This window comes from Esox lucius, chromosome 24 (assembly GCF_011004845.1).
Source record: "Esox lucius isolate fEsoLuc1 chromosome 24, fEsoLuc1.pri, whole genome shotgun sequence".
NCBI classification, from domain to species: domain Eukaryota; kingdom Metazoa; phylum Chordata; class Actinopteri; order Esociformes; family Esocidae; genus Esox; species Esox lucius.
Window position 1 is genome coordinate 2,847,687 of NC_047592.1, and position 23,673 is coordinate 2,871,359.

Below are 23,673 nucleotides of genomic sequence, written 5' to 3' on the forward strand. Positions count from 1 at the left end.
ATGCTAACAACCTGACGTTACTGTTCTTCCAGCTATTGCTATGGGCACGTACGATGCTAACAACCTGACGTTACTGTTCTTCCAGCTAATGCAATGGGCACGTACGATGCTAACAGCCTTATGTCCTGTTCTTCCAGCTTATGCTAGGGGCACACACAATATGTATCTTCAAAATTATGATTCAAAATAATCAAGAATAATTAATTATATTTGATCATCCAAGAGCCTAACACTCTCAATTTGTGCAGGTCCCCAGGACGTTAGGAGATAGGATCAACACTGACCTATGATCAAGACCAACTTGCTTCTATTATAAAAAGGTTTGTAGTTCGAAACACTGTAGTAATAATGTAGTACTAATTTAGTTATAGTCATTAATAATGTAGTGATATGTACTTTTATGTATAATAATGCTGTGATACATAATAATGTTAATAATATAAGTGATATGTAGTAATAATTTGGTAATAATGTAGTGATATGTAGTAGTAATATGGTAATAATGTAGTGATATGTAGTAGTAATATGGTAATAATGTAGTGATATGTAGTATTAATATGGTAATAATGTAGTGATATGTAGTAATAATATGGTAATAATGTCGTAATACAAACAGCTGAACAGATTATTAGATATGCTTCCCTAAGATTATTCCGAAAGACGTCTTTATATTTTGTATGAAAATATATATTAGGTATATACTGCATATTCATTCTATATTATGTATTCAATTTTAGCAATCTGAAGTATTATGTATTAAATATTAATGATATATTGTCTATGAAATATTTGTATTAATATATATAAGTGCCCTCTCACTGGTAAATATTTGTAATCCATGTAGCTTTCAGTTTCATATCGATAAACATTTCACTGGTGGTTAACATAAAAAAGCACTTTCTTATTAAGGACATTTGCTGTAAAATAAATATGAATACAGAACTATGCATACATATTAAATGAATGAAAGAGATAAAAACAAAATACTTTTTAACATCAAAAGGCCACAAAATATGAAAGCAAACATTAAATAGCATGTAAATTAGTCCTCAACATTAGTTTGTCAAAACGTGACACTTTTTTCTATAAACAAAATATATAACATTGATATTACATCTGTGGCCATAAAACGGTCTAGAATTTAGAGACAGCACTACAGGGTTGTCTCAGCCAATCAGAAAACAGAAGGGACATTAGCCAGGAAGGAATACATTTTGGGCCTATCATCCTCCTCCTATGTAGAAGTAATGTAACTACTGATGTCCCCAGGAAAGTCGCCGCTCATTTCCCCAGTACGGTCAGCGCTGATGTCAACAAAGGCATCAGAGATTATGTCACTGGGGGCGTGGCCAGTGAAGTCCCCGTCAGAGACGTCACTGCTCACAGTGATGTCAATGAGAGCACTGCTGTTGTCGGCGGTGATGTCACCAGTTGGGCCGACACCAGGAGGAATAGGTGACACCCTTGCGGCGGTCTCTGATTGGGTCTCATCGCTCTCCTCGTCCCAATCAGAGGAGGTGAACCCTGCGGGGGCGGAAAAAGAGTGTGGCGTTGGGGTGTGTCCTTGTGAGATGGGGGTGTGACCTAAACCCTGGTAGTGACCGGACAGAGGGGATGCAGGGACGGAGGCGGTTTCCGTAGCGATGACATCCTGTTGTGACCCACGCTGAGATGGAGCAGACAGGAGACCTAATACAGTAACAAAGATAATAATAAAAATTATTGAGATCTGTGAAGTACTACAGGTTTGAGATATGTTTGGTGTTGAAAGGACCTGAATTGTTTGTTCAGTGTGTTAAGGACCTGACCTGTGTGTTTGGTGCGTTTAGGACCTGACCTTTTTGTTTGGTGTGTTAAGCACCTGACCTGTGTGTTTGGTTTGTTAAGGTGTTTGGTGTGTTAAGGACCTGACCTGTGTGTTTGGTTTGTTAAGGTGTTTGGTGTGTTAAGGACCTGACCTTTGTGTTTGATGTGTTAAAGTGTTTGGTGTGTTAAGGACCTGACCTGTATGTTTGGAGTGTTAAGGTTTTTGGTGTGTTAAGGAGCTGACCTGTGTGTTTGGTGTGTTAAGGTGTTTGGTGTGTTAAGGACCTGACCTGTGTGTTTGGTGTGTTAAGGTGTTTGGTGTGTTAAGGACCTGACCTTTGTGTTTGGTGTGTTTAGGACCTGACCTGTATGTTTGGTGTGTTAAGGACCTGACCTGTGTGTTTGATGTGTTAAAGTGTTTGGTGTGTTAAGGACCTGTCCTGTATGTTTGGTGTGTTAAGGACCTGACCTTTGTGTTTGATGTGTTAAAGTGTTTGGTGTGTTAAGGACCTGACCTGTGTGTTTGGTTTGTTAAGGTGTTTGGTGTGTTAAGGACCTGACCTGTGTGTTTGGTGTGTTAAGGACCTGACCTGTATGTTTGGAGTGTTAAGGTGTTTGGTGTGTTTAGGACCTGACCTGTGTGTTTGATGTGTTAAAATGTTTGGTGTGTTAAGGACCTATCCTGTATGTTTGGAGTGTTAAGGTGTTTGGTGTGTTTAGGACCTGACCTGTGTGTTTGATGTGTTAAAATGTTTGGTGTGTTAAGGACCTGTCCTGTATGTTTGGAGTGTTAAAGTGTTTGGTGTGTTAAGGACCTGACCTGTGTGTTCTGTGTGTTAAGGTGTTTGGTGTGTTAAGGACCTGACCTGTATGTTCTGTGTGTTCCGGACGGCTAGTGGAGCTGAAGTACATCTTGTTAGGTCGCCCCAGGACTGTCCGACCTGAGGAAGGGGAGGGTGGGGAGGGGGTTGTGTTACTACGTAGAGACAAGACCAGGTTAGGGGTAGCTACACACACACACACACACACACACACAGACACACACACACACACACACACAGACACACACACAGACACACACACACACACACACACACAAACATACACGGACATACAAATGCAACATACACAGAAAGTAGGGCTATAAAACATTTGAGCAAACACAGAGCTAATGTCTACCTATTACATGGAGGTAATGTCTACATAGCATCTATATATCTACTGTATTACATGGAGCTAACGTGTAGCTAGCATCTATCTATTGTATTACATGGAGCTAACGTGTAGCTAGCATCTATATATCTACTGTATTACATGGAGCTAACGTGTAGCTAGCATCTATCTATTGTATTACATGGAGCTAACGTGTAGCTAGCATCTGTATATCTACTGTATTACATGGAGCTAACGTGTAGCTAGTATCTGTATATCTACTGTATTACATGGAGCTAACGTGTAGATGGTATCTATCTATTGTAATACATAGAGCTAACGTGTAGCCAGCATTTAACTATCTACTGTATTACATGGAGCTAACGTGTAGCTAGCATCTATCTATCTATTGTATTACATAGAGATTACGTGTAGCCAGCATTTAACTATCTACTGTATTACATGGAGCTAACGTGTAGCTAGCATCTATCTATCTATTGTATTACATAGAGCTAATGTGTAGCCAGCATTTAAGTATCTACTGTATTACATGGAGCTAATGTGTAGCTATCATCTATATATCTATTGTATTACATGGAGCTAACGTGTAGCCAGCATCTAGCAAGTCATTGCATTACATGGAGATAATGCCTAACAAGCATTAGCGCTGGGAAAACTGAATGGCTGTCCACGAATAGATGGGCTGTCGACATGCACACTAACAAATAAACATTTTCTATATTTCATTTGTTTCTAAAAATCTGATTAACTACACAAAAGTATCCAACATTTTAGGACGTGTAAACCTGCATACCTATGGAAACCGATTCTCCTTCTTCAAACAGCAAAGCTGACTTTGACCTCTGACACAGAGACATACCTCCCCAGAAGACCATGACCTCTGACACAGAGATGTACCTCCCCAGAAGACCATGACCTCTGACACAGAGACGTCCCTCCCCAGTTGACCATGACCTCTGACACAGAGACGTCCCTCCCCAGAAGACCTAAGCACGGTGAAGACCTGATAACATACTGCCAGACCGTAAACACGGTGAAGACCAGATAACATACTGCCAGACGGTAAACACCTGATAACATACTGCCAGACTGTAAACACTGTAAAGACCTGATAACATACTGCCAGACGGTAAACACCTGATAACATACTGCCAGAAGGTAAACACGGTGAACACCTGATAACACACTGCCAGACTGTAAACACGGTGAAGACCTGATAACATACTGCCAGACTGTAAACACGGTGAAGACCTGATAACATACTGCTTGATGGTAAACACGGTGAAGACCTAATAACATACTGTCAGACGGTAAACACGGTGAAGACCTGATAACATACTGCTTGATGGTAAACACGGTGAAGACCTGATAACATACGGCCAGATGGTAAACACGGTGAAGACCTGATAACCATGTGTCCCGGGTCCACTCACCGACGTGTCGGACCTGCTCAGTGACGTCAGCGGTGATGTCCGACAGGTCCCACATGGCCATGAAGGAGTCGAAGCAGCTACCCTCCTCCGCCTCCAGTATGTAGGGCTTGTAGCTGAAGCTGTAGTGGTGAGCTATAGCAGCCAGAAACATCTCCACACAGATTATGAAGTCCTACAGGGAAGAGAGACAGAGTGTTAGGAGTTGTGTGTGTGTGTGTAAGTGTTTGCGTGTACTACTACACTTGAGAGGTGATTATTATTTGTATGGAAATCAATTGGGATCCCGACAAATTCTGACAAGTATATTTAAACGTGTGTGTGTGTGTGTGTGTGTGTGTATACCTGCAGGCCAGTGGAAACAGACTCCACCCCAACCCAGTCCCAGGTGTGCTTGTCTGAGATGGCCCCCACCTTGACCAGGATAGCGATCAGCACCGCCTGCCTGCAGGGAATCAACCCATGTCACCCTGTACTCCACAATGTTCACCAAACCAATAGAGCCCCTTCAGTATGAGCCCTTCACATTCAGTGGAGCCAGAGATCTGGGTGGAGGGAGAGTGACTGATGTTCTGGTTCTCCTCCATCCCGCCCCCTCACCAGAAGGAGACGAAGACGACCATCTTGACGCAGAGGAACTTCCCGACAGGTCTAATCTGACTCAGCTCCTCCTTTAAGGCTTTATAGAGCAGGACCAAACAGTACATGGCAAACTGGGTGGGGGGGTGTAGAGTAGAGTAGAGGGGGAGAGATACAGAGACAGGAGGTTAATAAAAACACTTGAATTCTACACACAAATAACTCTTGTTCAGTGTGTGTGTATGTATGTGTGTGTGTGTTCCAAGTCACAATGATAGTAAAACCTGATTACTGTTCCCCACAAGGTTTTTATCCAGGCAGGGTTAAAGGACAATGGGATTTTGAATGGGAATGATGTCCCCAAAAGAATAGCGAAGTGTAATTTGTGTGTGTTTGTGAGTATGGAGTGTGTGTGTGGGTTCTCACCAGCTGGGAAATGTTGTTGATTATAACCAGGTATGTCCAGGCATTCCTGGTGCTGAAGTTTCCTTCATCATACACTCTGAACAGCTGACACATCCTGCGTGTGAGGGAAGGTGAGGGAGAGAGGGGGAGAGAGAGGGAGAGAGAGAGAGGGAGAGAGGGAGACAGGGGGAGAGAGAGGGGGGAGAGGGGGGAGAGGGAGGGGAGAGAGGGGGGAGAGGGAGAGAGGGAGAGAGGGAGGGAGGTAGGGAGGGAGAGAGGGAGGGAGAGGGAAGGAGAGATGGGGGAGAGGGAGATGGGGAGAGAGAGGGAGGAGAGGGAGAGAGGGGGGAGAGGGAGAGAGGGAGACAGGGGGAGAGAGAGAGACGGGGGAGAGAGAGGGATAGAGGGGGGAGAGGGAGATAGGGAGATGGGGAAGAGAGAGGGAGATGGAGGGAGAGAGAGGGGGGAGAAAGAGGGAGATGGGGAGATGGGGAGAGAGAGAGAGAGAGAGAGAGAGGGAGGGAGAGGGAGGTAGAGAGAGGGAGAGAGAGGTAGTGAAAGTTTCCTGTAAACACATGGTATTTCTTGCATCATTTGGACACATGGAGGTCAGTCTGTGTGTCTCGATAGGATCTGTCATAATGTAGAGTACACTTGTGACCTGGACCCCCGTGTTTGGGGGACCCCTGTGTTTGGTGGGACGCTCGTGTTTGGTGGGACCCGTGTTAGGTGGGACCCCTGTGTTAGGTGGAACGCTTGTGTTTGGTGGGACCCCTGTGTTTGGTGGGACCCCTGTGTTTGGTGGGACCCCTGTGTTTGGTGGGACGGCCGTGTTTGGTGGGACGCTCGTGTTTGGTGGGATCCCTGTGTTAGGTGGGACCCCTGTGTTTGGTGGGACACCTGTGTTGCAGGCGTGTTGTACTCACAGCGCCACCACCGTGGTCAGGGGGCGTACCACGGTGTACTGCAGCACGCCCAGCTTACAGCGGAACAGCAACACCCTGACGGAGCAGAGACACCAGTCACAACCAGCCACCCAACAACAACTACACCCTGACGGAGCAGAGACTCCAGTCACAACCAGCCACCCAACAACTACACCCAGACGGAGCAGAGACTCCAGTCACAACCAGCCACCCAACAACTACACCCTGACGGAGCAGAGACTCCAGTCACAACCAGCCACCCAACAACTACACCCAGACGGAGCAGAGACTCCAGTCACAACCAGCCACCCAACAACTACACCCTGACGGAGCAGAGACTCCAGTCACAACCAGCCACCCAACAACAACTACACCCTGACGGAGCAGAGACACCAGTCACAACCAGCCACCCAACAACTACACCCAGACGGAGCAGAGACTCCAGTCAAAACCAGCCACCCAACAACAACTACACCCTGACGGAGCAGAGACTCCAGTCACAAACAGCCACCCAGCAGCCTGTCAGTACAGCCCTCCTTCACTCACTCTCCCATGGCCCAGGGGGGGCAGCAGCAGAGAGGCGGCAGGTGTTTCTGCTGCTCCTGGACCTCCAACATCAGCACCAAGCTGGGGTATTGGTTGGACAGGTAGTTGAGCAGGAAGACCAGGAAGTTGTAGATGACGTAGGCCTCGTAACACTCCCGGCACGTGTCCACATAGATGGCTATGCTGGGGTAGCGCAGAGCGATCCACTGTGGAGCGGAGGAGGTTGTGGGGGCAATCACAGTTAGGATATGGGCTTGTTTGAAATGTAACTGTGCACAAGGATTAATGACCTGGCTTTACTGTGGGATCTGACTACTGTTTTATTGCAGGTCACTGTTTGGCTTATCTATTTGTGTACGCGTGGGAACGGGTTTGTATTGTCGTGCGTGTGAGTGTGTCCGTGCATTTGTGCGCATGCACGTGTAATTTGTGTGCTATTCAAGCCATCTCGTCTTGTGACATTAGCAAGCTGTCTTCAATTAGGGCCGTTTCTATGGCGATGTGTAGGTCTGAATAGAACTTAAACTGTCCAGCCATTCCAGAACCTTATGACTGATGACTCAGTGTTCTGGTGTAAGGTTCTGAGGTTCTATTCTACAGTATAAAAAATACCAGGCCTATCAAATGATAGAGCAAAATAACTATTATAATAACTTGCATGATTTTATTGTGATTTACTGTTAATTCAGAATTTGCTTATTGAGGCATACAACGTACACCATAAGGACTCTGAATTCTTGCTTTGTCTAAAGTAACGTTGGTAAAATATTTTACTTAACCATTGTTGCAAACAACTGCATTGTATTCTTTTTTATTTCATTTTGGTTTCTGATGAAGAATCACAGTAAACCTGACGTGTGCTCCAAACTCACAGAACGTTAACTCGAGATAACTAATCCTGCCAGACGTAATCATTACAAAAACACAACCAGTTGTAACTCACACTGTCCAGACTGTAGATGGGAACCATCCATAAGATTCTGTGAAACACAGAGAAACAACTCATTCAGAATGGGACCTCTTCTTCTGCATTCATAAATAGTTGAACCTAGATCAGTCTCAGTTGGGTCGGGAAAAGCTTCAATATGTGTTGGGTATATGTCAGGTAATTTCTATACCAGGTGTGTTTTAATCCAGGTGTGTTGTGTGCCTGTTGTGTTGTATATCATGTTTGTGTCAACTCAATTGTAAAAGTGCTGAAGAAAAAAGGGCTTTATAAAATAAATTGAATTGATTGATTGTATACAAGGTGTGTTGTGTATACTAATTTTTTGTATACTAGGTGTGTTGTGTATACCGCCCTTTGTGTTGTTTACATTGAGTGTGTACCATGTGTGTTGTATACCAGATGTGTAGAGTTCCTACCTGATGATAGGTTTCTGTAGCTCAGGCTGGGTGTAGTGTACCAGGTGTTGCAGGATGCCCCAGAGGGAGATGGGAATGGTCATAAAGACAAACACTCCCGCTATGAACCAGGCTTTACTATGGGCCCCCACCTGATAACAGAAGAAGAATGTGGTAAACTATTACAGAGCACACAACAGCACAATGGTCTACTCTGGTTTAAGTTTACATGTGGGTCTCATCATAGGTGAGGGTGCTGGGTCCGGTTAGCTAACTACTGAAGTCCAATTTAAACGGAGCTGCTGGGTATAAGCGGACTGGGGTTCTGAAGTCACATCAGATGGAATTTGAGATTTATCAATGGATGGTTTGGGACAAATACTCAAATCTACTGTAACATTGGAGCTCCAGTCTTCCCACACAAATCACCCCCTTCATTTAATTGGTGGAGACCAGTAAACTCCGCTCGCGTCAGGTTTGTCCTGGACAACAGGTAACTACTATATGAGCAACAGTTAAATTTACAAACAACAGATTTGGTCTCACCTCAGCCTTCTGTAGTTGCCACACGCACAGCGGCAGCGCAACGAGCACGCACGCGACGTACAGACACAGAACCAGAGGCCGGATCCACCGCCGCCAGTTCCTGCACGTACACGGCATGGTTCCGTTAGTTTGGTTCGGTTCTGTTCACTTCGTTTGGTTCTGTTGTGCTCGGTTGGATCTTATCCGTTCGGTTCGCGTCGTCTGGTTGGTTTTCTAAGGGGTTGGTTAGAAGTGATGGATGAGGTGGAAATGGAACGGGTGGGTGTTGGCTAATCGGTACTCTAGCTGTTCCCTGTACACAACACCTTGACAACAGCCTATATACAATCACGAAGATGGATACAGTTTGTTTACAAAATTATAAACGTCAATAGTCTTTATATTTCCCTCGTTATAATGATAAACATTAGGGCTAGACAAGAATCCATCACTTATTGTAGTAATGTTGTCTTTACCTAATCATGCGCAGCCTGATACGCTTTTATAGCACACATTCTCTAGGCTAAATGCGCGCGTAGCCTGACAACGTTGCGTTTTGTCCATTAAGATATCGAGGGTTATGTCCTGTATTCCAAAATCACCAAGAATTGACCGATGAAAATCCTTAAGGTGTACCGCCCCCCGAGTTGGTTCGGTCGAAACGGGGATTCGAGACAGACGCCCGCGTCAAATCACGCGCGTGCGGTTCCATGTTGACGCTCACGTCGTAACCGTTGAGTCCACTCTTCTGGGACAGGTCCGTTAGTGACGGTCCCACTTTACTGGAAAAATACGTGGTTCCACAGAAGCACAGCCGCAGAACCACGGCTTCACCATCATTAAGTCAGATGGTCAGTTATGTGGAACAATTAAGGAAGGGCAAGAAAACCGATGGACTAGTGGACTCTTGGTATGTCTGTGCCACTACATTTAAAACATAAACGAAACCACTGTGTTTTCACCAGATTCTTAAATACCTGAAGCATTTTAGATCGGTGGATTGAAATGCCAGGCTGTCTTGTCTTGTCACTGGCATCCTCTATTAGGATTACCGGAATAAAATGCTTTACTGTTTATTCTTGACCACTGGTTGTCGCCATTGAGCTTCCAGACATTTCAAAATGAGCCCATTATCCAGAAACGTTTTTCCAAGAGTTGAGTTCTACTTCTGTCATTTTAACAGCCTACTAGCCAATAGTCTGGTGTTAGCTGGGTTTTACAAGTTTAATTTAGGCAGTTTTAGGCAGTAAAAAGGAGGTTGTTAAACTAATATGGAAATCTAACGTCTACCATTTAACAGTGTGTTTAAATATATATGAGTCAGATTGAACTACACCACAACACACATCAGAGGTCATTAGAGAATGAGTAGCACCCATCCTTTCATGCCAGTTCGGCCCATATTCAGTTGAATTCATAGAGTCAGAGAGAGAGATACAGAGGAGATGTGGAACAAGAAAAGGAGAGGAAAATGTAGACTGGGCGGTAACAATGACAATATGTGTGATCTGATTTTATCACAGGCAATGAAGGTTTGGACCAAACACATTTGTCTGAACATTCACAGACTGGACACTGTGCACCTTCAATAAACGTTTAAAAATATGATTTTATTTTGTTTCTGGCATACACATAGAAAGACATCACCAACACTATAAACCTGTCTCTCCAATCTTACATAAAAACAATAAAACAATTCCAATGCACAACATTTATTGCAGATTATATATGTTAGATACACAACACTGTCTTCAGATGCGTGTGAATAGTCGCGTGTTGCTCCTCCTGACCCAACCTGTTGCCAGGCTGGAGCATCCAGAGAGCTGGACTCAAAGCACAGACCCAGGGAAGACCTTAGCAACACGACACAATGAGACATGTTGCTCCAGGGTCCCCAGTGAAAATCACCATATAAGTGATGGGACCCTGGGGTTCCCCTGGGGCACCTGGGAGATGGAGTCTCCAGTCGTAGGCAGGAGGAAGTGTGCCTGACAGATATACATCTGTGGCTGGAGTTTACTAGGAATATAAGGTCTCGTTAAAAACTGGAGAACCTCCCAGTTCAGGCAGAATTTCCTTACATTATTACTCACGAAGCCCTGACTGCAAATCGCCTCACCTAACTCTCGCAACCCACCCCCCCCCACCCCCACCCCCCCCGCCCCCAGTACATTATTTATCATAAAGATTGCAGTGTGCCAACACACACACATTTATGATCTTTGACTTGATGTACCAAGTGTCTCGTTAGCAAGCTTTGAATCGTTGGTCTTCATGATGACCTTTCACCTAAATGTCACAAAAGAGATCTTTCACCCCTCGGAGTCTGTTGAGACCATAGACCAAGTGTTGAGACCATAGAGAAGGATAGAGGACTGTAGGGTCCAAGAGGTGGATTTAGCAGGAAATCGCTACCGAGTAGCTTGCACCATTTCAATGTAATCACTGGTCGGACCTCCACCTTCATTGTCTTCCCGATGACCAAGCGACCATCAGGAGGGAGCATTCAATGCAATTCAATGCATTCATTTACACTACAATATACTTCATAGTGGGAAACAGACAGGTTCTCTAACCATGTCAGTGAATGAAATGTTTGGACAATATAATATTATATGATATAAATGGCCACATTTTGCAGATGAAAACAGTTGGTGAATAACGGCCAAAGGGCATCCAATCTATTGTTGTAAACAAACACACACACACACACACACACATACACACACACATGAAGCACACTCCATGTTCAGTCAGAGTCTTTATGGTCCTGGTTGTTGTTGTTGTTGATTTGTTGATCAGGGTTCTTGTACTGCAGACTGGTCCCATTGACATTCAAAGGCGTCAGACTGTTTACCAATGAACCGGAGCCACACCAACAGCATAGACAGGACTAGGACGGGGGGGGGGGGGCAATGAGAAGAGACAGGGGAGAGAGACGGGAGAGAAAGACAGGGGAGAGAGACGAGAGAGAAAGACAGGGGAGAGAGACGGGAGAGAAAGACAGGGGAGAGAGACGGGAGAGAAAGACAGGGGAGAGAGACGGGGGGGAGTGGGAGAGAGACAGGTGAGTGAGATGGGGAGATAGAGACAGCGGGAGAGACAGGGTGAGAGAGACAGGGAGAGAGGGGGAGAGAAAATGGGGGAGAGAGAACAGGGGAGAGACGTGGGGAGAGAGACAGGGAAAGAGGGAGAGAGGGGGGAGAGAGAACGGGGGAGACAGACAAGGAGAGAGGGAGAGAGACGGGGGAGAGAGACGGAAAGAGGGAGAGAGGGGGGAGAGAGAATGGGGGAGAGACGGGGGGAGAGTGACAGGGAGAGAGGGAGAGAGAGAGACAGGGGGGAGAGGTGGGGAGAGAGAGACGGGGGGAGAGGTGGGAAGAGAGAGACAGGGGGGAGAGGTGGGGAGAGAGAGAGCGATTGCAGAGTACTGAGTTAGATAACAAACACAGAGAATGTAACCTGGAGGGGTCGTAACCTTTCTATATTTATCTCCCTCTCTCGCCGTATCTCATGGGTTCAGAGGCACCTGACCTCTGAACCCATGGCCCCACAATGACATAACAGCCACTTGGACCTCCATGCTAAGTGAGGGTTGGCTTGACATTGAAACAACACACACACAAACACGCTGTCCTACCTTGAAGCAGTTTTTGAACTTCTTGCTGACAAAGTAGAGGATAATGGGGTTGATGCAGGAGTTTATTGTTGCCAGGTTGATACTAAAGTAATCCAGGACCAGCAGGAAGCTACACAAGAATACAACAGATTAGAGGAGAATAGAATGCTAAATACAATAGAATAGAGGAGAATAGAATGCTAAATACAATAGAATAGAGGAGAATAGAATGCTAAGTACAATAGAATATATGAGAATATAATGCTAAATACAATAGAATCGATGAGAATGGAATGTTAAATACAATAGAATCGTGGAGAATAGAATACTAAATACAATAGAATATGTAGAACAGGATAAAAAAATACAATCATTGAATATTTGATTGTACATTTTGTCTTGTGCTTGTTTCACTGTTTTCACACTTTGCAGCCTTTATTGTGTGTGTGTGCGTGTGTTTGCGTGGGTGTGTGTGTGTGAGTGTGTGTGAGTGTGCGTGTGTGCGTGCGTGTGTACGTGCGTGTGTGTGTGCATGTGTGTGTGTGTGTGTGTGAGTGTGTGTGTGCGTGTGTTTGCTTGGGTGTGTGCGTGTGTGAGTGTGTGTGTGTGCGTGCCTGTGTGTGTGTCAGAGAGAGAGGGGCGTACTTCAATAGTTCACAGCGCCCAGCGTCGAGTGGCATATAAATCATCTTCTTCAGGATGCGGCTGAAATGAAGCGGGAACCAGCACAAAGCGAAGATCAGGACCAGGCAGAACACGGCCTTGGCTACCTCCCTGCGCTAACCACAGACATGGAGACAGGAGGTGAGTGTGCGAGCCACGTGTGTGTACGGGTGTTTGTGTACAAGGTGTGTGTGTGTGTATAACGTGTGTACCTGCTTGAGGTGTTCACTGAGCGCTATGCGAAGGGATCCTTTTCTGTGGCGCAACATCTCACAGGTCATGAGCGTGTAGAACACTCCGGTACACGCCAGCGGAACACAGAAATAGAACCCGAACATCCACCAGTCCTTGACATCCTGGTAGAACTGCAGAACAAGAACATTCCGGCACACAGATTCAGAACACCACCCAGATCCCCTACAGATCCATACTGGGTTCACTAAGGAAACACAATCCCTCCAAAATCTCTTCCGCAAATAGAACAGCCCACAGGACGGTCGGCTTCAGAATCTGAGTGGTGGGGAGGCGGCGCGTCTCACGTGCTGAAGCAGGGAAATCACATGTCAGAAGTTAGGCACATCTTCAGAGGGCAGATTAGTCTACAAACAGGAGGAAGATTATGTGTGTTGGGAAATGCGTTAGCAGGGTGAACCTAAGGCCTGAGGTGGCCCATGAGGAGGCCTGAGGAGGCCCGTGAGGAGGGCTGAGGAGGCCTGAGGAGGCCCGTGAGGAGGGTTAGTTTTCTTCCCGCTGTGCATAAAAAACAACAACTGCGTGCCTCTGAGCAATTAGGAGTCCCTCGGTAGTTAATGTGTGTTTAGAGTCTAGTGGCTGACCAGATCCAGATCTACCGCTGTAGAAGCTCTGATCAACACAAACACACGCACACGTGTACACGTGTACACGCACACACATATACACACACACACACACACACTCATGCCCACACATATACATGCGTACACGCACACACATACACACACACATGCATGAACATTTCACAAACACACTTGCCCCCCCCCCCCCCCGGTCCTCTTACCTTCATGAACCGTGTCTGTGGGCGGAGCATGCAGGTCCTGATCGTTGTGTTTCTGGGGTTAAAGGTGACAGAGGGAATGTAATCAATTACACTGTTTGTGTATGTGTTCACTCTGGAGGAAGGACAGTGCAAAACTGGACACTTGTGAAATCTTGCACGTGCGTGTGTGTGTGTGTATGCGTGCGTGTGTGTGTATGCGTGCGTGCGTGCGCGTGTGTAGAATTTACCTGTAATCAAAGGTGATCATGTTGAATCCCACTGCCTCCGGCACGGCCAGCAGGATGGATAACAACCATATAGAAATGATCTCTAGTGCCGTTACCATGGGGACACCTACACCCTGTACCCTGTTCCACGACGCCACTGCACGATACCTACAGACAGACAGACAGACAGACAGAGCTGTTTCCATGGTGATACCCACACGCTGCCCTCTGCTTGTGTTGTGGGTGAGATACAGACGGAGGTAAAGGTGTTGAACCCTGCGTGGGTGTGGCTCCGTCAGGCCCACCTGTCCACACTGAGGGCACACAGGTTGAGCACGGTGATGCCAACCGAAGCTTTCTGGAGGAACGGGACCAGCTTGCAGAGGAACAGACCCATGGAGCTGTCATCAAAAGGCCAGGAGCCAACCAGCAGCTGGAACAGGACAGGACCGCGTTAGCATGTTCTCATTAATACTAGAGGAGAGGACCAGGTTAGCATGTTATCATTAATACTAGAGGAGAGGACCAGGTTAGCGTGTTATCATTAATACTAGAGGAGAGGACCAGGTTAGCATGTTCTCATTATTACTAGAGGAGAGGACCAGGTTAGCATGTTCTCATTAATACTAGAGGAGAGGACCAGGTTAGCATGTTATCATTAATACTAGAGGAGAGGACCAGGTTAGCATGTTAACATTAATACTAGAGGAGAGGACCAGGTTAGCATGTTATCATTAATACTAGAGGAGAGGACCAGATAAGCATGTTAACATTAATACTAGAGGAGAGGACCAGGTTAGCGTGTTATCATTAATACTAGAGGAGAGGACCAGGTTAGCATGTTATCATTAATACTAGAGGAGAGGACCAGGTTAGCATGTTATCATTAATACTAGAGGAGAGGACCAGGTTAGCATGTTATCATTATTACCAGAGGACAGGACCAGATAAGCATGTTATCATTATTAACAGAGGACAGGGCCGGCTTAGCATGTTATCATTATCACCAATGTTAATGTTATTTTAAAGTTAGAGTGTGGGAATATCATCGATGAAACATGACAATTATGTTACTCCAGATCTCCAGCGGTGGGGAACATCTGGGATCGAGGTTAGTTTCAATCTATCAGAATACTGTAGAAGAAAATAAAATGATATAGAAAATGATATAATAGACAGTAATAAAAAGTATCACAGAACAGATGAAAAGAGGGATGTTATGGATTTGGATAAAATTGATCTTTAGTGTTCAATCTGTCTTTTATACAGAATATCTACCTTGTCTTCTCTTCCCCACTAACTCTCTCCCTTCCTCCCTCTTTACATTTTCTCCTCCCTTTATTCTTTCTCTACTCTCTCCCTCATCTCACCTCTTCCCTCATCCTCTTCTATTGTCTTCTCCCCCTCCCCTCCCCTCCCCCTTTTGGTTCTTCCCTTGGACTGCCTGCTAGTTAGGAGCTCTGTCAGAGGCTTTCCTCCAAGCAGAGGGATCAGCTATATTTAAACACTGCAGGGAAACATCAACATTAGGAGTGACAGAAAGACACAGGTCAGACGTGTGTGTTAATGTGTGTTAATGTGTGTCTTTGAGTCGCTGTGATATTTTAGGGGTGTGTTATCGTAACCCCTCTTAAGACCAGAAATAGCTAGTGGGGAGAGGGTACACATTCAGACACACAGAGACACACACAGACACAGAGACATGCACAGACACAGAGACACACAGACACAGAGACATGCACAGACACAGAGACACACAGACACAGAGACATGCACACAGAGAGACAGTCAGACACACAGAGAGACATGCACACAGAGAGACAGTCAGACACACAGAGACACACACAGACACAGAGACATGCACACAGAGAGACAGTCAGACACACACAGACACACACAGACACACAGAGACACACACAGAGAGACAGTCAGACACACAGAGAGACAGTCAGACATACAGAGAGACAGTCAGACACACAGAGAGACAGTCAGACACACAGAGAGACAGTCAGACATACAGAGAGACAGTCAGACACACAGAGAGACAGTCAGACATAGAGACACACACAGACACAGAGACATGCACACAGAGAGACAGTCAGACACACAGAGAGACAGTCAGACACACAGAGAGACAGTCAGACACACAGAGAGGCAGACAGACATAGAGACACACACAGACAGACAGACAGACACACAGAGAGGCAGACAGACAGCCTTATGACTATGAGTTTGACAGTAGAAATCACATTTAGATATCAAGAGCAACGTATTATCAATTAGGGCAAAGTGCTTATTTTTTATGAGATAAACAGATTTTGCTCAAAAGATGACTAGTCAAACTTATATACTATACATAGAGATGATCAGTATTATATTATATTCTACATAGAGATGGTCAGTATTGTATTTTATACATAGAGATGATCAGTATTATATTATATTCTATACATAGAGATGATCAGTATTATATTATATTCTATACATAGAGATGATCCGTATTATATTATATTCTATACATAGAGATGATCAGTATTATATTATATTCTATACATAGAGATGATCAGTATTATATTATGTTCTATACATAGAGATGATCAGTATTATATTATGTTCTATACATAGAGATGATCATTATTATATTATATTCTATACATAGAGATGATCAGTATTATATTATATTCTATACATAGAGATGATCAGTATTATATTATATTCTATACATAGAGATGATCCGTATTATATTATATTCTATACATAGAGATGATCAGTATTATATTATGTTCTATACATAGAGATGATCAGTATTATATTATGTTCTATACATAGAGATGATCATTATTATATTATATTCTATACATAGAGATGATCAGTATTATATTATATTCTATACATAGAGATGATCAGTATTATATTCTATTCTATACATAGAGATGATCAGTATTATATTATATTCTATACATAGAGATGATCCGTATTATATTATATTCTATACATAGAGATGATCCGTATTATATTATATTCTATACATAGAGATGATCAGTATTATATTATATTCTATACATAGAGATGATCAGTATTATATTATGTTCTATACATAGAGATGATCATTATTATATTATATTCTATACATAGAGATGATCAGTATTATATTATATTCTATACATAGAGATGATCAGTATTATATTATATTCTATACATAGAGATGATCAGTATTATATTATATTCTATACATAGAGATGATCAGTATTATATTCTATTCTATACATAGAGATGATCAGTATTATATTATATTCTATACATAGAGATGATCCGTATTATATTATATTCTATACATAGAGATGATCAGTATTATATTATATTCTATACATAGAGATGATCAGTATTATATTATGTTCTATACATAGAGATGATCATTATTATATTATATTCTATACAGAGAGATGATCAGTATTATATTATATTCTATACATAGAGATGATCAGTATTATATTATATTCTATACATAGAGATGATCAGTATTATATTATATTCTATACATAGAGATGATCAGTATTATATTATATTCTATACATAGAGATGGTCAGCAGTCTGTCTTCTACCTTATACACATGGATGGGTATGTCTACAGAGATGTAGATCAAATCCCCCAGGGCGAGGCTGGCTATCAGGGCGTTGGGTCCATTCCTCATGGTTTTGTTCAGGTAGATTATCCTCAGCAAGGTGGCGTTACCCACCATCCCCACAGCGAAGATCACACAGCTTATTATCGTGTTGATGTACTTAAAGGCCTTCTTAATGGAGGTCACCTGCAGACAGACAGGGGGTGTCGTCTGGACACGGACCTCCTGGGAGGAGCTGTTGGAGGAGTGGGAGGAGGTGAAGGAGGGCTGATGGGGTCTTTGTTGGAGTTGTCTGTGTCCCGGGTCAGGGAACTGCGTGGGGGAGTATATGCTGGTTCTAGATCTCAGGGGTGTCTTGTCGCCATCCAGGCCCCCAGATGAGGAGTGTCCCTGGGCATCCTGGAACTCTATGAGGGGGGTGTCTGTGCTGTGGAGGGCAGGGTGGAGGTCCGCGACCGTGAGGTTGGGGTGGCTCTGACATTGTCCCGGTGAGGACATGGAGAACATGGTCATCATCACCAACAACATTGTCCCAACGGGAACTCTGGAGCTCATTCTAGTTCCAGAACCCACTCTAGAACGTATTCAACAGTCCAAGGAAAAGTTCTGGAGATTCCAGGCACGGCCGTTCTAAAACACAGCGTGATACAATATTAGGGAGGTCTCCTGCAGAATGAATGAATGAAAAAAAATACTTTATTACGTATGTGGATCGAATAGGAATGCAGCATCCAACGTGTGATTGAATAGGAATTCTGCCACCAATATCGTGACTGAAATTGATTTAAATGGATTGTGCTTTTTTATTGTCTATAAAAAGATTCTATGTGGTGGATAAAGTTAATCTTATTATTCAATAAATGCTTCTTTAATGATTGGTGGACAGTCAGATTCTTCTGGACATATTCCTGTGGACAGATTAACCCTTTAAAGTCAACGAGACAAACTGACCCCCTCCATTCTGGTTCTCAGAAATGTTCACGTCATGACTGAACTGTTTCAGTTACACATAGATAACCAGCTCAGTGTGGAAATGTCTTCTTGGTGATTAACGCAAGCTTTAGAGGTGCTGTTTGAAGATAGACATGTCCTGTGTTTTTTTCAATGAAGTGTACAATTCCTGATAAAAGCACAAAAATAGGGACATTGTCAAATAAGGGTTTGGAGATTAACTTTTAATTTATGTTCTATTTTTTTTTTAACTCTTAGATATACACTTTGTTAATTTATAATTTTTATATCTATTTGCCATGTACAACTGGTTTATCAAAATGTGTTTAAATAGAATAGAATTAAAAGGCAATTGTCTTTTAATTCTAAAAGACATTCTATTTTTTATTTTAACTACAGGGGTCATAAAGGTCCAAATTAAATTGTTAAATGGTTTTATAAACTTTTATAAACTATTTTATATTGTCGTACTATAAATAGGACACATGTTGAAAATATGTTTTCTTTTAAATTGGCCTGGTTAGAATTAAATCATTATAGGCATCAGTAGTTCCTAGTTTTGTGTTTCCGTGTATTTTGGAATTCTGTGTAAACCAGGATTAGGGGTGAAGGCTAGGCTTAAACTGAAATGGAGATTATAATCTGCAGAAACACTGACCTATCAACAGTGGCAGAACATTTACATTACAATGAAATATTTTTGTTAGCCCTCTAATCTACAGTGACAGAATATGTTTTTACTCCCATTTCTCCATCTTCTTCCAACCCCTCTGTTTAACTCATCTCCCCGTCTTTCTCCCCTCTTTATTTCTCTCCCTCACTTCTCTACCTATCGCTCCTCCATCTCTCCCTTCAGTCTGTCTGTCCTTTCTTTCACTCTCTCTCTCTCTCTCTCTCTGTCCATCTCTCCATCCCTCTGCCTCCTTGTCTCTCTTAGCCCTGACCCATGGTCCTGGAAAAGTTGCCCGGTTCTCTGTCTTTCCTATAGTTTTTCTATCGTATGGTTAGCTACCATCTGGCAGTTATAACACATTTAGCAACACTCCCACAGCTCTTAGAACCTCAATTTTAGCACAGCCTTTGAGTTACATAACAGGAAATAGTCATTCACAACTGCTGACAACGAGTCATAACTGTTTATAATAGTTTTTACCAGTTTTGATTTAGTTTTGATGCAGTGTGCAATGTCCTAAGATAAGTAATTAGGTGTATAACATATTTATGTTTGTTTGTCAAATGACATAATAATATAATAGAACAATGAATTCAGACTGCTACCTACCTTGTTTATTAGAGGTCAGTTTGGCTGGCGCCGTAGTTGTCCGGTAAAGATGCCAGTTATCTTACAATCTTCTAATCTGCTTGAATGTTCTGAATTTACCGGACAATAAAGAGCTTCTTCTAGACTATTAGGAGTTTAATGTAAATGATCAAGAGCTTTAACTTCAGAGGAGGAGCAAAAGAGGGAGTAAAAGTCTTCCTCGGTTATGAAGAGAGTTTGCTGTGAACCAGCGTTTTCTCCTGTATGTAGGAACTCTCTCTCCACTCCTCCCTCTCTCGCCTCCCTCTCAGAGTACTGATAACAAAAATTCACCAAACCCCCTCCTGCCAAATGTCTGCCCTTTCCCCCTGTCATTCTCTCCCCCTGCTCTCACTCCCCCTGCTCTCACTCCCCCTACTCCCACTCCCCCTACTCTCACTCCCCTTGCTCTCACTCCCCCTGCTCTCACTCCCCCTGCTCTCACTCCCCCTACTCTCACTCCCCCTGTCATTCTCTCCCCCTGCTCTCACTCCCGCTGTCATTCTCTCCCCCTTCTCTCCCCCTGTCATTCTCTCCCCCTGCTCTCACTCCCTCTTTCCCCCCTTTCCCACATCTCATTTCACACAGTTACAAAAGTATATAGCACACCTTCTCCCCTTCTCTCCCACCTTCTCCCCCTTCTCTCCCACCTCCTCCCCCTTCTCTCCCACCTTCTCCCCCTTCTCTCCCACCTCCTCCCCCTTCTCCCCCACCTCCTCCCCCTTCTCTCCCATCTTCTCCCCCTTCTCTCCCACCTTCTCCCCCTTCTCTCTCCCCTTCTCCCCTTCTCTCCCACCTTCTCCCCCTTCTCTCCCCCCTTCTCCCCCTTCTCTCTCCCCTTCTCCCCTTCTCTCCCACCTTCTCCCCCTTCTCTCCCCCCTTCTCTCCCCCTTCTCTCCCAACCTCTCCCCCTTCTCTAATAATAATAATACATTTAACTTATATAGTGCTTTTCTGGGACCCTCTCCCCCTTCTCACCCACACTCTCCCCCTTCTCACCCCAGTGCAACAAGATAAAATGCTGGTTTAAATGAAAACCAGTAAACTTTGTCGAACTGAGAGGACGTGGGACTTGTTTTGATAACTCCCTCCTAGTAGTCATGGTGCAAAGGGCCCCTTATAATTTGGTGTTCTGAATACTCCCAAAGGGCCCCTTATTCCCTGGGGTTCTGAAAACTCCCAAAGGGCCCCTTATTCCCTGGGGTTCTGAAAACTCCCAAAGGGCCCCTTATTCCCTGGGGTTCTGAAAACTCCCAAAGGGCCCCTTATTTCCTGGTGTTTTGAATACTCCCAAAGGGCCCCTTATTCCCTGGGGTTCTGGATACTCCCAAAGGGCCCCTTGTTCCCTGGTGTTCTGAATACTCCCAAAGGGCCCCTTATTCCCTGGTGTTCTGAATACTCCCAAAGGGCCCCTTGTTCCCTGGTGTTCTGGATACTCCCAAAGGGCACTCTGTAAGCAGTGGAGGGTGATTTCGGACACAACCAATAAACTACATATGTAGCATGTTGGGACGCCCCCACTGGGGAAAACTAGATTAGGTTAGGGGCTTAGGGCTAGGTTAAGTTTTGTATTAATGTATTAATGTTAGGCCAGATCACCTGTCTCTCTCTCCTCTCGTATTAGTGTTAAGCCAGATCACCTGTCTTTCTCTTTCCTCTACTATTAGTGTTAAGCCACATCACCTTTCTTTCTCTTTCCTCTACTATTAGTGTTAAGCCAGATCACCTGCCTCTCTCTTTCCTCATGTATTAGTGTTAGGCCAGAACACCTGTCTCTCTCTTTCCTCTTGTATTAGTGTTAGGCCAGATCACCTGTCTCTCTCTTTCCTCATGTATTAGTGTTAGGCCAGATCACCTGTCTCTCTCTTTCCTCTTGTATTAGTGTTAGGCCAGATCACCTGTCGCTCTTTCCTCTTGTATTAGTGTTCGGCCAGATCACCTGTCTCTCTCTCCTCTTGTATTAGTGTTAGGCCAGATCACCTGCCTCTCTCTCCTCTTGTATTAGTGTTAGGCCAGATCACCTGTCTCTCTCTCCTCTTGTATTAGTGTTAGGCCAGATCACCTGTCTCTCTCTCCTCTTGTATTAGTGTTAGGCCAGATCACCTGTCTCTCTCTCCTCTTGTATTAGTGTTAGGCCAGATCACCTGTCTTTCTCTCCTCTTGTATTAGTGTTAGGCCAGATCACCTGTCTCTCTCTTTCCTCTTGTATTAGTGTTAGGCCAGATCACCTGTCTCTCTCTTTCCTCTTGTATTAGTGTTAGGCCAGATCACCTGTCTCTCTCTTTCCTCTTGTATTAGTTTTAGGCCAGATCACCTGTCTCTCTCTCCTCTTGTATTAGTGTTAGGCCAGATCAGGTTGTCACGGCAGTAGTCAAACATCTGTCCCGTCACTAAGGTAACCTTGGTGGTGACCTGAAGACTGAGGGGGACGTGCTCTCTGCCATGTCTTCCAGGGCTGCTGACTCACACCCTGTCAGTTCTCCTCTGGGGCCTACATCCTGTCCAAGGGTAAAGTGTAAACACTGCTGGCTGTGAAAAAGCAGAGAAGGCGGCTGTTCCAGGGCACTCCTGTCTACAACAGTCAACAGTAACATTCAGCTGAACAGTTCCTGAATTCCTCCAGGCCTGTCAGTCGTCTTTATATGGCCTGAGCCACCGAACTGACTGTCTGCAGGAGCGATCCATGATCGCAAACAGAGTTGTGCACAATAAACTGGACATTGAGTGTGTATTGCATCACACCACTCATACACACTTCAACTGGTTTACTGAGTATGGGAGTTTTTTTTACATCAGCAGAATTGTGTGTGTTCATTTTATTTGTTTCACAAACAAAACACGTCTTTATTTCTGTCTGTGCTGGATTACTGGGCTAAAAATCAAGAAGCTACCAGTAACTCAACGGCTTTGTCCAAATACATTTATGTTGACCCTGGAACACTGAGTCTCAGGGGACGATCTTCAGACAGAAAGTGACCTTACGGATCATGTTACTAAACTTACAGACCATGTTACTGACCTTATGGCTGTGGAAATATTAGAAGATCAGAGACAGAGAAAGAGAGACAGGAGGAGAGAGACAAGAGGGGAGAGCGTGAGATGTCCTTTTTCCCTCATAGAAAACAATCTCTGCTTTTAATTCCCCGTTCAGACTGTCTCTACTGTAAACATAAACCAGTGGGCCCACCAGTGTGCTATCTACATGGGTTATGTCAGAGTGTGTGTGTGTGTGTGTGTGTGTGGGTGGGGGGGTGGGGGGTTGTTTAGAAGGCAAAACGCATGGTTAGTTAACAGTCATCATAGTCAAAATTAATTCAGTTAAACATCAAGACCTTTTTCCTCTCTGATTTCATCCATGCAGACTTACAAAGATTACAGGGACACTCACAGCTGTGTCGACCTGCAGGAGGACAGAACGGCAGAATATTCCCCTTTCCAGCCCTGGGGTCACGGCTCACTGCTGAAATAGACCCATGCTGTGGAGAACCTGTGCTCCTGAAGCAGTCAATTAGACCACTGGATGAACCCAGGCCAACAC

The 23,673-nt window shown here is 44.3% G+C and overlaps 2 protein-coding genes across 4 annotated transcripts; both read right to left on the reverse strand.

Moving 5' to 3' along the window:
- Window positions 1-542: 542 nt before the first annotated feature.
- On the reverse strand, window positions 543-9,617 carry LOC105008637 (transmembrane protein 184C). The gene is made up of 12 exons (XM_034290355.1): window positions 9,211-9,617; window positions 8,756-8,968; window positions 8,231-8,361; window positions 7,809-7,845; window positions 6,866-7,071; window positions 6,320-6,394; window positions 5,415-5,508; window positions 5,010-5,122; window positions 4,755-4,854; window positions 4,413-4,584; window positions 2,673-2,747; window positions 543-1,689 (listed from the first exon to the last, which is right to left on the reverse strand). The coding sequence occupies exons 2-12, from the start codon at window positions 8,870-8,872 to the stop codon at window positions 1,235-1,237; spliced, it is 1,575 nt and encodes a 524-aa protein (XP_034146246.1). The 5' UTR covers window positions 8,873-8,968; window positions 9,211-9,617; the 3' UTR covers window positions 543-1,234.
- A 1,280-nt stretch (window positions 9,618-10,897) lies between these two features.
- LOC105008632 (endothelin-1 receptor) lies at window positions 10,898-20,379 on the reverse strand. Of its 3 annotated transcripts, none has more exons than XM_029117822.2 (9): window positions 20,118-20,379; window positions 17,864-18,514; window positions 14,567-14,694; window positions 14,283-14,429; window positions 14,056-14,107; window positions 13,229-13,381; window positions 12,999-13,132; window positions 12,375-12,483; window positions 10,898-11,627 (listed from the first exon to the last, which is right to left on the reverse strand). In XM_029117822.2, exons 2-9 carry the CDS (start codon window positions 18,437-18,439, stop codon window positions 11,484-11,486), a joined length of 1,443 nt encoding a protein of 480 aa, XP_028973655.1. In that variant the 5' UTR covers window positions 18,440-18,514; window positions 20,118-20,379; the 3' UTR covers window positions 10,898-11,483. The 3 variants fall into 3 exon arrangements, with proteins under 3 accessions (XP_028973655.1, XP_028973654.1, XP_028973656.1); XM_029117821.2 differs by having other exon boundaries at window positions 17,864-18,550; XM_029117823.2 differs by having other exon boundaries at window positions 10,898-11,583; window positions 17,864-18,550; window positions 20,118-20,378.
- Window positions 20,380-23,673: the final 3,294 nt, after the last annotated feature.

Excerpts from the sequence above, each read along its gene's own strand:
- LOC105008632 (XM_029117822.2), bottom strand. The coding sequence starts at position 18,439 with ATGAGCTCCAGAGTTCCCGTTGGGACAATGTTGTTGGTGATGATGACC. Across the intron at positions 14,108-14,282 it reads ATGATCACCTTTGATTACAG|AAACACAACGATCAGGACCT; the intron begins GTAAATTCTACA and ends CTTTAACCCCAG. Across the intron at positions 13,382-14,055 it reads CACAGACACGGTTCATGAAG|TTCTACCAGGATGTCAAGGA; the intron begins GTAAGAGGACCG and ends CTTGTTCTGCAG.
- LOC105008637 (XM_034290355.1), bottom strand. The coding sequence starts at position 8,872 with ATGCCGTGTACGTGCAGGAACTGGCGGCGGTGGATCCGGCCTCTGGTT. Across the intron at positions 7,846-8,230 it reads CTACAGAAACCTATCATCAG|AATCTTATGGATGGTTCCCA; the intron begins GTAGGAACTCTA and ends TGTGTTTCACAG. Across the intron at positions 2,748-4,412 it reads TGAGCAGGTCCGACACGTCG|GTCGGACAGTCCTGGGGCGA; the intron begins GTGAGTGGACCC and ends CCCCTTCCTCAG.